The 15,202-nt window shown below is 33.0% G+C and overlaps 1 protein-coding gene and 1 pseudogene across 6 annotated transcripts in view; both read right to left on the bottom strand.

Moving 5' to 3' along the window:
* The window catches only part of TCF12 (transcription factor 12), a 286,947-nt gene that overhangs the window by 84,225 nt on the left and 187,520 nt on the right, over nt 1-15,202 (bottom strand). For all 6 annotated transcript variants that reach the window (XM_016160437.2, XM_016160436.2, XM_036238494.1 and 3 more), the window contains one exon: nt 13,541-13,605. In XM_016160437.2, coding sequence (XP_016015923.1) covers nt 13,541-13,605 — 65 coding nt within the window. The remainder of the gene's footprint in view (nt 1-13,540; nt 13,606-15,202) is intronic.
* Nucleotides 14,317-14,435, bottom strand: LOC118600791 (annotated as a pseudogene).

Here is a 15,202-nt window from a genome sequence, read left to right as displayed (position 1 = left end):
AAAAACTAGACCTTGTAGTAACCATTATCTCATCACTACCTCAATTCTCCTATCCCTACACCTCTTAGGAGAAATGAAACCTTGGATCAATTACATAATCCCTGAAGCTTCAGGTTCCTCAACTGTTACATAGGAGGAGTAACAGTAACAGCAATAGCAGCACCTGCAATGACACTTTTTTCATAGTATTGCAAGGACCATATGAAATGTTTGTAAGGTGTTTAGCATGATGCCTAGTATTAGTGTCTGACATATACTAGTCATTATGTATTATTATATTATCATTAACCCACCTAATTGGCCTGTAAACTTGATCACTATATCAATCCAAATATTTGCTGTCTATGCTTCTACATTTAGTCTGCTGAGTACTACTGGAGTAAAAATTAGAACACATATAAAACCATACAGATTAATGTCAATAGTAATTTCTAGTCTCCAACCTCAGATGGATCATCAGCATCTCTTTGAAAGTGTCCTGTCACTTGTGAGCTCATGAAATTGGAAGAACATTTTAAGGTCTTTTATTTCAATCATACAACGGCTGCTCTAATCTCTCTATTATAATAATCCCAGTAGTGAATGCATAGCCTCTGCTTGAACACATCCAATGAGAGGAAAGTCACTATCTACCATGGTTGAATATTCCATCTTCTGAGAACATTCTTATATTAAGTTAAAATCAGGATTGCTTAACTCTTAGCCATTGTTCAAAGTTTTAATTTTTGTTACAGAACATGCCAAATTATGTTTCAAATAATATTTGAAGATGCTTCTCATGTTACTGGAGTCCTCTCTTCTTAAAACTAAATAGCTTTCGGTCCTTCAATCATTCACCATATGCTAGAATTGCAAGTTATTTTACTATTTATTTATTTGCTAGTTCTTTGAATGAGTTTTCGTTTACTTATGCCCGTTTTGAAATTTATTTGGTATACAATATCAACTTCTTATTCTAAATATTATGTTTATAATAATTCAGCCTAAGGCTAAAAGTCTCTACTATCAGGTTTGCTGTTGTGTAAAGAAATATCCAAATTGCTCTTTAAAACAACTAACTTTAATTCTCTTAGAAAAACAGCAGGCTTGTATATGACTGGCTCCATATGAAAGCTCTGATTCTCTTTTTAGAAACACATATCTATATAGGAAAAAACTATGCTTCAATGGAAAATTCTGCATTACCTAGAGTATGGTCTGTTCTGTAAAGAACCAGAGAGAAAACACTGCAAGCTCTGTGGGGCATACTGTCTCTGTTGTTAACTACTCAACTCCATCTTTGTAGCAAGAGAGGAGCCATAACCAAAATGTCAATGAATAGGCATGGTTATTTGATATTTGGTTGGCAGCCATAGTTTGCTGACTTCTGGGGTCTAGAGCACATCTTTTCAGGTATCTGATTCTCATTCTATGGGAGCTATTTTGCAACCATGCAAATTGTAATTAATTGTTAGCAATGCAAAATAATCCATATCGACAGACTTGTAAAAAATGCTGTGCAGTGAAGGGATGAACAACACTCCCCCCACTCTCAATACCTCCACCACCCTACTCCAAAGGAAAAAAGTTTTGTCTCCATTTGAATATTAATTTCCATAATTCTGATCTATGACTATGTCTGTTTTTAAATTTTCCTTTGAAGTGGTTCTAATATCTTACAAATTTCTTCACTGATAAAATCTATATACATGTTCATTTTTCATATCTGTAGGAAAGCCATAATTTTACCCATCTAAAAAAATTATCTTTTAACGCTCATAATATGCTGTTGTTACATGACAACTAAGATATGTCTAAACTACCTCTCATCTCACTGTTCTTCATATGTGGCCTACAACAATAACATCTCAAATAGTTTTCTTGTCTCCGATTTATAAATTCTCTTGTATGTCCTGAACCAGAGCTTAACTTTCTAATAAACACTTGTATTTTTTTGTCATGCCACACAACGTGTCCAACCCCAAACCCTTTGGTAAGATAAAATACAAACTCTTTGGTTAGGCATTCAAGCATCGTCCTTACAATTGGAACATCTCACACTGTTTCCCTAAATAAATATTTCATTGAAGCCAAACTAAACTGCTACTATTCCTAGAATACACATTCACTTAACTTTAATTTAAAATACACTCATTAAAAGGTGTTCACTGATACCTTCTATTTGTCAGGCATACAACTAGATGCCTGTGAAATACAACAAACAAATAGCCAGTGACCCTGCCTTCTCAAGTTTATAGTTTTGGTGAAAGAAAATCAAGGAAGCAGCTACAAGATGTGCTGAATATTTACTGCCTCTATTTCATTAGTCATATGCTCTCTTTCTTCAAGATATCCTCCTCCCTACTCCTGTTACATTTTACCGATTCTCCAAGATCTTGGAGTTCTATACTTCTTTTGCAAAATCTCAAAATCACATTAATTTATTTTCCTCTCTTCTGAGTTTTAACATATCTGTGCTAGTTACCTGAAATTTACTATGGATCATTTTATCATTTTAGTTAAATTTACATGTGTACACAGCTGGTCTCCCCCAACTTAAATGTATGTTTCTTGAAGACTGATAATCAAATTTTGTTGCTTGGTCTAGTTCCTTATACATGGTAAAACAAACAAATATATATTGATTCAATTCTTTATTTGTTAAGCAAATCCTGTAATGCCTGAAGATGTTTCCCTAGCATTTTTCACCCAATAAGAAAGAAGCATGAAAGAAAAGATGAAACATTTAAATTGTAAGAGAATTTGGTCTGCTTAAAATGAAAGTTGCAACATATCTTTGTGACTTTGAAATACCATAGTTATTAAGGGCACCACAGTCCTTAGGGAAAATAAAAAACACTAAAATTGCCAAAATCTGGCCAATAATATGTAAAATATAACAAAACATTACATTGTGATATACAGAGCTGTGAAATTAGTCCTATGAAACAGTGCAAAAATCTATTATTTGATTCAAAGTAGGTTTGAAATAAAACAAATAATCTCGAATACTTCTTAGGACATTTATTTTAAATCTACAGAAATCTGGAAAAGAATCACCTCAAATCAAACTACATCTAGGTGTTAAACAATTAGGTTTACTGAAATCATTTAAAGTGCTTTAAAATTTCTGTCTTACCACCTTAAAAAGTAAAAGCAGTGATATGGTTCAGGATATACCACCCGAAAACATGGTACCTTGGCCCAATGAATATATTAAACTGAGGAGTTTGAGAAACCCACAGAAGCAGGAGGTGATGCTGGTCGTCCCATTCCCTCAGTCCTTCTTCCCTGAAACAGGCCACAACACCTTCAATGTTGAGAAGTGCCCTCCCTATACGTGGAGGAAAGGAACATCCTTATCTTCAAAGACAAAAGGATGCCAAGAAAAATCGTAATAAACGGGCCTTGTTAAATTTCCCCTTGTTAAATTTATTACAATAACCTCATACTCCTTAATCTATTATATTCCTTCACAACTGTCCACTCTTTATCAAACCTAGCATAAAAGTAGATAAGCTGTTTCTTTCCGTTCCTTATGAAGGTTCCTATGTCACATAAAATATATTAATTTGTATGCTTTTCTCCTGTTATTATGTCATTTTGCTTTCAAACCCAGCCAGGGACCCTAAGGAGACTGAGGAAAACTTTCCTCCCCTACAGCAGCAAGACTTTCTTATATTTTTATAGGTATCTTAGGCTGGATAATTATTCCATTGGTCTCACCCTTTAGTGTTTTCTTTATATTTACTGTCAGAAATCACTCCATCAAATAACATAGTTCAAATTCTAAAACTGTCATTTCTTACTGGCTAAGGAAAATTGTCCTCCTTAGGAGAAAAGCCTTATTGGAGGAGAAAGGAGAAGAAATAAAAGAAGTAGCTATACCATAGGTACCTTTTATGTGAAAGCTTGTAATCATACTACCAACTAGAAATGATCCTGACATGATCACAGAATTACAAATCCAGAAGGGACTGGAAATCTATTCATCCACAGAACTTAAATCTCCTTTCATGAAGAGAAAAACTGTAGAAACCTTGGGTTACCTTGTAGGAGTTCCTTCTATATCTGGGATACCAGTCATTTGTCAGATACATGTTTTATAAATACTGACTCCCAGATTGTGGAAGGTTCAGGGATACATTTATCTTGTTGCTACCCAAGACTGCTTTCTGTATCTAAGTCCCCTACTATAATCTTTAAATTGACAAGCAGAACTTGTATACCTCGTTCTTTGGCCTCTTAGTACCTTGGTGTTTGGGGACAGCTTTGCATTCACAGCAAAGCTGTGAATCACGAAACAAACTAGATAAGCTTGGTCATATGTCTGGGCTCTATTCTCTTCTAATGTCATATTCCTCAATCATGACAATACTATGCTGCTTAATTACTACAGTTTTATACTAGGTCTTAAAGTCAGGTAGAATAAATTCTCCAACTCTGCTCTTCACTTTTCAAGACTGCTTTGGTTTTTTTTAGGTCTTTTGTATTTCCAAAGAAATTTCAAAATCAGCTTGTAAATTACACACACACACACACACACACACACACACACACACACACACACACACACACATACACCACCCATGGGGTTATATTTGGGAATGCATTTAGTCTATAAATCAATCTGGGTAGAATTGACATTTTAAGAATATTATCTTCCTATTCATAAACACAGTACATCTCTGCATTTGCTAAGGTTTTTAAAACTTTCTCTAAGTAATGTTTAGTAGTTTTCAGTCTTTTGTTAAAATTTATTCCTAAACACTTTAAGTTCCTTATATATTACTGTAAATGGCATTTCTTTTCATTTTTTAAAAAGTAAGCTGTTCTTTACATACAATAAAATGTTCAGATCTTAAGTGTACTACTCAGTTTTGATGAATGTATATTAAGATTCAAGGCATCTCCATCATCTCGAAAATAGGGGTCCCAATGGCAACCACTGATTTGATTTTTATTAGCATGTGATACTTTTGCTTATCATATAAACATTCATATAAAGGCAGTCATACAGTATTTTTGAGATTTGGCCTCTTTCCTTCAGTATAACATCACTGAGATCATTAGATCATTTCACTTTATTGCTGAATACATTCAATGTGTGAACATAACACAGGTCATTTGACCACTCTCTTGTTCATGAACATCTGAATTGTTCCAGTTTTAGGCTATAATGAATAAAGCTGCTTCAAACATTCGTAATGAAAGCTTTTTGTGAATAATGTTTTCACTTCTCTTGGATAAATACCTGGGAGTAAAACTACTAAGCCATGAGGTAGATGCATATTTAACTTTATAAGAAACTGGCAGTTTCTTATAAAGTTAAATATGCATCTACCTCATATTTAACTTTATAAGAAACTGCCAGTTTCTTAAACACATTGTACCATTTTACAGCCCCACTAGCAATGTATCATCTTTTAATTGTAGCTGTTCTGGTACATGTGTATTAGTATGTAACTGTGGTTTTAATTTTCATGTGCCTGATAGCTAGCAATGTGGAGCTTTTTTAATATGCTGATTGCCAATTTGTATATCTCCTTTTGTGAAGTGTCTGCTTAAGTGTTCTGTCCATTTAAAAAATTGGGTTGCTTCTTTATTATTATTTAGTTGTCGGGGGTTATTATGTTATTCTACATATAAGTCCTTTGTCAGATATATGTTGCGAATACCTTCTCTTGCTCTGTAGCTTCTCTTTTCATTTTCTTGATGAACCCAGGTCTTTTTTGATGAACACAAGTTTTTAATTTTGATGAAGTTCCATTTATTAATTTTTCTTTTGTTTTATGCTTTATATGTCTTCCTAAGAAACTTTTGTTTACCCTGAAGTGGCAAAAATTTTATCTATTTTTTTCCCCAAGCAGCTTTATTTTTTAGCTTTCATTTTGAAGTCCATGCTCTACCTTAAATTTCTGGTTGTGTGTGGTATAAGGTGGGATTGAATTTTTTTTTTTTTTTTTTTTTTTTGCCATATTGGTATATAGTTGTTTCAGCATTGTATGTTAAAGAAATGTTTCTTTTCTCTTCTCATTGAATTGCTGGGGTGCTCTTATCAAACATTATTTACCATGTAGGTGTGGGTCCTATTCTGGACTCTATACTATTCCATGATATATTTGTCAATCTTTCTGTGAATACCACATTGTCTTAATTAGTATTGGTTTATGGTTAAATCTTTAAGTTACATAAAATAAGTCCTTCCTCCTTTCTTCTTTTCAAAATTTTCTGGTTCTTAACCCTGTGACTTTTCAAATGAATGTGTAACCCATTTCCTGTTCAGAAAATAAAAGTATAGCTCGCTGCCAGCGTTAATTTACATAAACATGTGCTCTGAGGCTGAAGCAAATCTGACTGGTTTTCAACGTAAAAGTAAAATATAAAAACTGTTGTTGGAGCTATTTCTAAACAGAACTTGTCTCTAATCCTAATGTAACAGAAATGAAATGATGATTGGTATTTAATAATTTTTTTGTGTGGTAGATTTCAAAGCATAGAATAACATAAAATGGATCATCATGTTCCCCACAAAAATATCATCTTTCCCTCCAGATCTTCTTGCCATCCTTGTTGTTGTGCCAGCAGCAAACTTCAGTGACCAGTTGGATTCTGTTTTCCTGATGTTGGTGGTATGTTCTTCAGGAAATGTCTTCCAGACAAGTGAAGGAGTATGACATCCTCAGAGCACAGATGACCTCGAAGACACTGCTGCCTGGCTTGTGATGCTTTTCCAGTATTCTTTCAATGAATGTCAGTCTGAAGTTTATATGGCTGATCTTGTGCTCAGAATTGTCCTTCTTGAACAGGCTGTAGAAGTTCGGCAAGGTAATGTTTAAAAGATGGCAAAAGAATTTCTTATACCAAAACCTATGCCTTTTGCACTCAGTTGGAAAAGAAGTGAGCATCTGATCAGCCAAGTACACTGCTCCCATATTTTCTTTATAGTTCACAATGACACATAGATTCTTAGTTTTCTTTCCATTTCTGTTGTCTATTTCAGAGTATTATTGAGAAATGTTGACAACATTGTCACCTCCTTTTTGTCACACCATTTCACTGCCATAAGTTTATCACAGAATCTGGCTACAGTTGTCCCTTTGTAATCCTTTTTTTTCCAGAGTATTTGGCATCTGTTTTCTGTTTAAACAAGCTATCCCAACTACATCAGGCCTGTTTCGATATAATTCTCTGAAAAGCATAGGAGAGGTATAGCAAACTTTGGGGGTATGATTAAAACTGTAATCCACAAATTATCTCAGGATAAATGCTGTAGCCCCAAGCACCCCTGGTGAGCATTCTCAGGGCAAGTGGAAAATGGGTTAAATATCTTGTCAATGTCAATAAGAACCTGCTGGAATTCCGATTAGGACTATATATTAAATCTATAGCCCAATAAAACTAACATCTAAATGATATTGAGCCTTCTAATTCATGAACATGGCATCTATCTCCATTTATTTAGATCTTTTTTATTCCTCTCAGCACTACAGTAGTCCTTCCTTATCTGTGGTTTCAGTTTCTGTGGTTTCAAGTTATCCATGGTCAACCAGTCTGAAAATACCAAATGGAAAGTTCCAGAAATAAAGAAGTCACAAATTTTAAATTGTGTGCCATTCTGAGTGGTGAGATAAAATCTCAAGCTGACCATTAAGCAACCACAAAGTTGCTTGTTATGTATTGTCACAAGGTCAACAGTAGCCTAACATTATGTCCCAATTTCTACTGTCAATGATCTCACTTCATCTCATCATATAAGCATTTTATCATGTCACCACGAGAAGGGTAAGTATAATACAGTAAGATAAAACAGTCTGCCTTTATCTAGGGGAAATATGTTCCAAGATCCCAAGTGCCTGAAATCACGGATAGTACCAAGCCCTTTATATACCATATTTTTTCCTATATGTACATACCTTTTCATTTGAAGAAAGCACTTTATGGCTTCTCTTTGACACATCTGGATTGCTAGTATCAGTACTCTTGTGCTCTGAGTCCATTATTAAATAAAATAAGGATTACATCAACACAAAGACTGAGATACTGCGACAGTCCGATAACAAAGATGGCTACTGAATGACTGGTGGGCGGGGAGCATATACAGCATGAATATGTGAACAAAGGGATGACTCATGTCTGGATCAGGTAGAGCAGGCCAGCGTGAGAGTTCATCACACTACTCAGAATAGCACACCATTTAAATTTATGAATTGTTTATTTCCAGAATTTCCCATTTAATATTTTTGGATCCCAGTTGGCTAAGGTAACTGAAACCATGGAAAGAGAAACTATGGGTAAGGGGGGGATACTGTATTTTGAGAGAAAAAAAAACACATTCACATAACTTCTATTATACTATAATAATTGTTCTATTTTACATTATTGTTGTTATTCTCTTACTGTGCCTAATTTATAAATTAAACTTTATCAAAAGTACTTATGTATAGGAAAAAACAGTATAGTATATGTAGTGTTCACACTATCTGTGGTTTCAGGCATCACCTGATGTCTTGTAACACATCCCCAAAGTGGAACTACCGTATTTTAATACTTTTCATTGTTGAAGTCTTACAATCTTTTGGTAAACTTATCCCCCAGTATTTTACGCTTTTCGATGTGACTATAAATGGTACTATTAATTTCATTTTCTAATTATTCATTGCTAGTGTATAGAAATACAACTGATTTTTTAGATTGGTTTTGTATCCTGTGACATAGCTAAAAGCACTTGCTAGTTTCAGTTGTCTTGTTGATGATTCCACAGGATTTCCCATGCACACATACATATCTTCTGAAAATTCAGCTTAATTTATTCCTTCTCAGTTTTTGTTTGTTTTTCCTCCCTTGCACTTGCCACAGTACATAAAATTAAAGCGATGAGAGTGAAAACTTACCTTGTTTCTAATATTAGGGGGAAAACATTAGTCTTTTTCACTATTAAGTATACTCAGTTATAAATCTTTAATTTATGTCTTTTATCAAAATGAGGAACCTGCTTTCTATGTTTAGTTTGTTGAGAGGTTTTATTACGAGTACTTGATTTTGTCAAATACCTTTTCTACATCTAAGGAAATAATCATATTGTTTTCCTCCTTAATTCCTCCTTAATTGGGGAAACCGAATTGATTAATTTTCAAATGTTAAGCCAAATTTTCATTTCTGGTACAAACCAGATATGTGGTTTGAGTATTAGCGTGTTGCTCACCTCATAAAATAAGCTGCAAACTGCTCCCTCTTTCTCTATTTTCGAAAATAATTTTTACAAGATTGGTGTTATTTTTCCCCCTAAACATTTGAAAGAATTTACCAACAAAACTGTATGACTCTCAAGTTTTCTTTGTGGGATAGTTTTTGAGGTAAATTTACTTTCATTTACAGATTGTTTCATCTTGTCTCCAATTGGCATTTTTTTCAAGAAATCTGTTTACCTAAATTGTCAAGTTTACTGCATTATTTATGATATTTCCATATTATATTTTAATGTATATGCCATATACAGTGATAAATCTCTCTTTCATTTTAAATATTGGTAATTTCTGTTCTTTACGCTTCTTCCGTACCCTTTTGTCTTAATCTGTCTAGCTAGGACTTGTTAATTTTATGGGTCTTTTCAAAACAACTAAATTTTGGCTTTGTTAGTTTTCCTATTATTTGTGTAATATTACATTGATTTCTGCTTTTATTTGTATAATTTCCTCTCTTCTACTTATTTTGTTCCCCCCCCCCCCCAACTTCTTAGGGCAGAGCCTCAGGGGGTGCATTGTAGAATTTCTTTTCAAATACAAACATTTAAAGCTATATCTTTTCTTCTAGGCATTTCTTTAGCTGCATCAATACATTTTACTATATAACATTTCATTATAATTCAGTTAAAAGCACCTTCTAAATTCCCTTGTGACTTCTTTTTAGAACCATGGGTAAGACATAGGTTTTTTAATTTCCAAATTTTTGGTGTTATTCTAGGTATCTTACTGGCTTCTCGTTTAATTCTTTTGTGGTCAGAAAATATACTCTGTATGACTTCGAACATTTTTAATATATTGACACTAGTTTTATGGACTAGCATATAGTTCAATATTATTGAATGTAACAAGAATTTTTATATATTTGGTTGTTGGGAACAGTTCTGTAAACATTTATTAGGTCAAGACAGTTGACAGTTCATTTAGTTCTATGTCTTTACTAAGTTTTTCTCTAGTTATTCTGTCAAATTCTCAGAGTTATTCTAATCTTCAACTATAATTGTGAATTATTTATGTCTCTTTAATTCTATTATTTTTGCTTCATTTATTTTGAAGCTTCATTATTAGGTATATACATATTTATTATTGCTATATCTTCTTGATGTATTAATTCTTATCATTTTATCATTATCAAATATCTGCATAAAATGAGACTGGCTAAAATAGGAAAAAAAGATGGTAAAGAAGCAAATGGTATGGGTAAATTTCCAAATAACTAAATGGTAACTGAGTTTTTAAAGTTAATTGGCATTTTCTCAAAGGTAGAATTCCGGAATTCTGAGGAAACTTAAATCTCTGTGGAAAAAAAACAAGACCCTTCCTCTTCTAAGTTTGAATACTTGAGAAAAACATATATAAATTATTCGAATAAATAACTGTTTAAGAGATTTCAATGAGAAACTGTTGTTAATGATAAAAGAATTCTTCAATTCATGATGGCAGTTATTAAAGTAGTATACCTATGATTAATAAAGATGTTAGCTTCTATGCTCTGTGTTGAATCAATACAAAAAAAATTCAATTGCAGAATGATCTATCAATGTTTCCAGTAATACTGCTATACCAGTTTCCTTTTAATGGCTCATCAGCTATGCAATTGCCGTGAAGGTAATATGAGGAGACTCATTTAGCAACATATTATTACATCATCTTAACATGAAGTAAAGCCCATCAGGCATTATTAAGTTAGCCTGAATTTTGCAGTATGTCAGCAGCATTTTATGTACATTAATAGCAGAGTTAATGTTCCTTGGGGGATTCTGTTGAAGGACGATGGTTTCAAAGTGGTGTTTAGACGTAATTTTGTAGTCACTATTTATATTTCTTTGTATTATCATTGTGTGATTAAAATTTTTATGTTACTTGTGAATATGTAAGACAAAATGGCAGCCAAGTAGTTGTTGAGGTGTATTTTCTTCTTCTCTGACCTATTATAATAAAAACTATTTGGAACATAGGTTTTTTCTTAAAATGGGAGTGATACATCTTTTTTAACTCTTGAATTCCCTGAGCTTACTACTTAGGCCTATAATCAGATGGTACCAACCATAGTAATCTCTCCTATAAACTGCAGCAGAGTCAGAACTAAGTAACAATAATAAATAGCAAAGCCATTGCTTCTTTCACATCAAGGAATCCTTTTACTTGTTTGAAGACCCCTCCTGTCTTCATTGATGGTATTTGTCTTTGGTATAATCTTCTCTCTTCTGGGCTGAATTTGGGGCTTTCTTTTTTGGGGCTCATGCATTCTTTCTGTGAATTCTTCGTAAACAAATCGTTCCCTCACTTGAATACCTTTAAATCTTCTTGTATATAGCAATATTGTTATTTTATACTTCATGCATTCCAGTAATCTTACTTTTCTCTTTTCCACAGGACTATATGATCTCTCCAATATGTTATAAACAATTGTTAAACAGTGATCTTATCATTTCTTTTTTTATATTTCATGTATGCTTTTATTTGGTATATGCAGAGAAACTGGGTTTCTCAAAACATAATCCGTAGCCCATGTAAATCAGAATCACCTAGGAGACTTAAAAATATAAATTCTCAGGCCCCTCCTTAAACAAACAAGATAAAATGGGAGGGAGATAAGGGCACAGACTAGGAATCTAAGGGATTCTTACGGCAGAGTATAGTTCTATCATAGTTAAAAACATCAAGCATGAGTTTAGAAGGTTTAACACTTTCTGGATGTATGGCCTTGAGCAAATTATTAATACCTCTGGAGAACGCCCCTTTTCTAATCTGCAAAATGGGTACTGTTAAAAGGATCAAATGTGATCATGCTTAATTCAATGCCTGGGCTCAGGTGGTACTCATTCAGTAAATGCTATCAATTGTTATCAGAACACTATAATGTACATTTAAAATAAATGTTTTTTAATATGAGAATTCCGGTATAAACATATATTAATTCTTGGCAAAAACAGTTAAGATTCATTTTGCAAAATTGGAGAATTATATACATAGACCTTACCACTGATTTTAACTAAATAATACCTTTGCCAAGAGAGTTTTAGAAAATGTAAGTGAAAACTCATTAATATAAGCATTAACTATGATTTATTAGACACTTGTAGTTTCAAAGAGCTTACAATAGTTTTTTTAAGTTTAGCAGTAGTGTGAACATTAGACCAGTGGGTCTCAAACTTTTTGATCTGTTAAAAACAATATTAAGGATTTATGGTAACTGAAGGAAACTGGACTCTGGATGGTAATTATACAATAGAATATATAGATGTCAAATTATAATGTACACTTGAAAATTATATAATTGTATTAACCAATGTTACCCCAATAAACTTAAAAAAAAAAAAAACAATATTAAGGACTCGAATAGCATTTACAGGTTATAGGAACCAGAACCTTTACAAAATATTTATTTAATTTATAAAATGTTTTTTCACAAGTACATGGAGTTTAACCTTCAGAGAGACCTACAAAGTTGGTAGAAGCAAAAATTGCTAATTCTGTTTTTCAAATGAGGAAATCAATTTTCAAATGAAGAAATAGAATTTAAAGTTAAATGGCTTTTCTTAGGACAATAGGTGATAACTTGTAGAAATCGGATTTGAACCTAGGTCTTCTGACTCTAAATGGCACAATGATGGGGTATGCATTAAATGGAGTAGTACTGTTAGTATGACAGTTAAAACTGGCTCACATGCCCATGTGTGAAATTAGGGCCTGCATGTAGACAGAAAACAAATTTAACACATTCTGCCTTTCCTTTCTATTCTTTTTTGGCTTGATTCTAATGGAAATCTGCAGTGAAATAAGTGTTTAGGACTCTCAGTCTAAACATATGGGGAAAAAAGCAAAGAAGATGACCATTAGGGAATGTGGAAGAGTTAAACAGAGTTCCCAAGAGACCAGAGGAAGCCTAAAAAATTGATTAGATGTAGGACTGAAATGAAAATACTTCTAATGTTAATAGGTATACAGAATATTCAAGCTTCACAGAGAAAATGTATGCTCTTCATGTAATATATCAGTAACTATTTTGTTTAGAAAATATGTAAAAATCATTTTCAGAAATAAGCATTTCAGAAAGGGGTAGGAAAATAACTGCTACTCTGCTTCCAGTTAAAATGGATGCGAGTTTTTAAAATCTTCAATCTAGGAAAGGGAAACCATTTTAAGCAGAAGTAGCATAAGAACATTTTCAATTACTAAAAATTTAACACATTTTGTCATAAATTAAAGGCACAAATAATGGTGAAATAAATTGGATAAATTTCTACCTCCTCCATTAGAATCTTTATTTATGTGTTAAAAAATAATCTTACAGCTTTTGTAATTATTAAACTTACTTGACATCCTGGTAAACCGGTGTCTCTGCTGTACAGGGAAAATGAGCCTCTCTCTGATGTTTTTCCTATAAAGCAAAGAAAATAACTTTATATAAAAATCCTCATAGTCAATTCAACTTCTAGACCATTCATGATAATTATACTGGGGTTTGGAAGTACAAACAAATTAGAAACAAGATAAAATCCAATAAGTAAAATTTAAAAAACTTTCTATCGTTCCACAGTTTAACAGTCAAATGACTTTCTACATATAATAACATTTATTTTACTAAATATTTTTTTTTCATAGTGAAACATTAGAAAATACTGAAAAGAATAGAAAAGAATGGACCTCTATACAGCCAATAGTATGACCGTGCACCCACTAGGGAGGAATATGTTTTCTCATATTTGATTTAGACTGAACATTTCTCTCTCTCCTCTCTCTCTGAAACTAAAACAGTATAAACACAAGTCAAATCTCATCCTACACTCCAAAGTAATCACTATCATAAAGTTGGTATATGATTTCTATGTATATTCTTAACCTTTTAATATATATTTGTGTCCTCAAATAATATACAATACTATTTGTGTTAATACATTTATTTACCTTATTTATTTTTATTTAAAATACATTTTGTATTTAATACATTTATTTTTAACCATTGTTTTTGTTTTTTAATTTTTTAAATGTTTTTAATTTTATTATTATTTTTTTAGGTGAGGCAATCCTTGCTTGACCTCACAATTGCAAGGACATTGCCAGCTTACAATCCTTTATTTTTTATTTTTTATGCCTACACCACCTGGTCTTCCTAGGTGTTCTCCCATCCAAGTACTAAGTAGGCCTGACCCTGCTTAGCTTCTGAGATCACACAGGATCGGGTTTGTTCAGGGTAGCATGGCCATAGACTGTGTTTAATACATTTAAACAGATGAGATTACATAGTATCTTTCTTTTGAAATTTGTTTTTTTTGTGCGATATTATATTTTTGAGATATACGTTGATAAAAGACACCTAGTTCATTCATTTTTACCATTAGAAAATGGTCCCATTATACAAATAAAATCACAGGTGATCTATTTCCCTAGTAAAAAATAGAATGTTCCTACTTTTTTTGTGATCATGAAGAGTACTGAAACAAATGTATTTGTGCATGTCTTACACTCACATAAGAGTTTCTCCAGAAAGACACAAAGCAGTAGAACTGCTGGATTAAAGGATGTGCACTGTCAATTTTATAGTATTGGCTTACTATTCTCTGAACTCGCCATGCCAATTTATACTATTTCCTGAAATGTATAAAAATTCCTGATGAGACTACATCTGCAGTTCAAAAGTTAGATGGCCAAGTGACAGGAATGGAATGGGCCCGCTCTAGAGGAAGAACAGATGTCCCACAGTACTGACCACTGACAGTAGTGTTCTTACTCATTTGTTTTTTAAAGTGAATCAACTAGTGGAAGAGCTTACATCCCACTTGGATGAAAAAAATTTTATAATAAAGGTCAGATGTCTTGAGGTCCAGATACTAAAAGCACTATGGGTGGTTGTAAAGGAGTAGACTAGGAATTGCCTGGGGCTGGGGCAATCCATAAGGCCTACTGAACCAGTAGGATTCCATTCAAATGCAAATGGAAAAATAGGCACCTTCTGGTCATACTAAAGGTGGAGATGA

Source organism: Rousettus aegyptiacus, unplaced genomic scaffold (genome assembly GCF_014176215.1).
Source record: "Rousettus aegyptiacus isolate mRouAeg1 unplaced genomic scaffold, mRouAeg1.p scaffold_m13_p_3, whole genome shotgun sequence".
Taxonomy (NCBI): domain Eukaryota; kingdom Metazoa; phylum Chordata; class Mammalia; order Chiroptera; family Pteropodidae; genus Rousettus; species Rousettus aegyptiacus.
The sequence above is the reverse complement of the archived record's forward strand: the minus strand, read 5'-3'. Positions and strand labels throughout refer to the sequence as shown.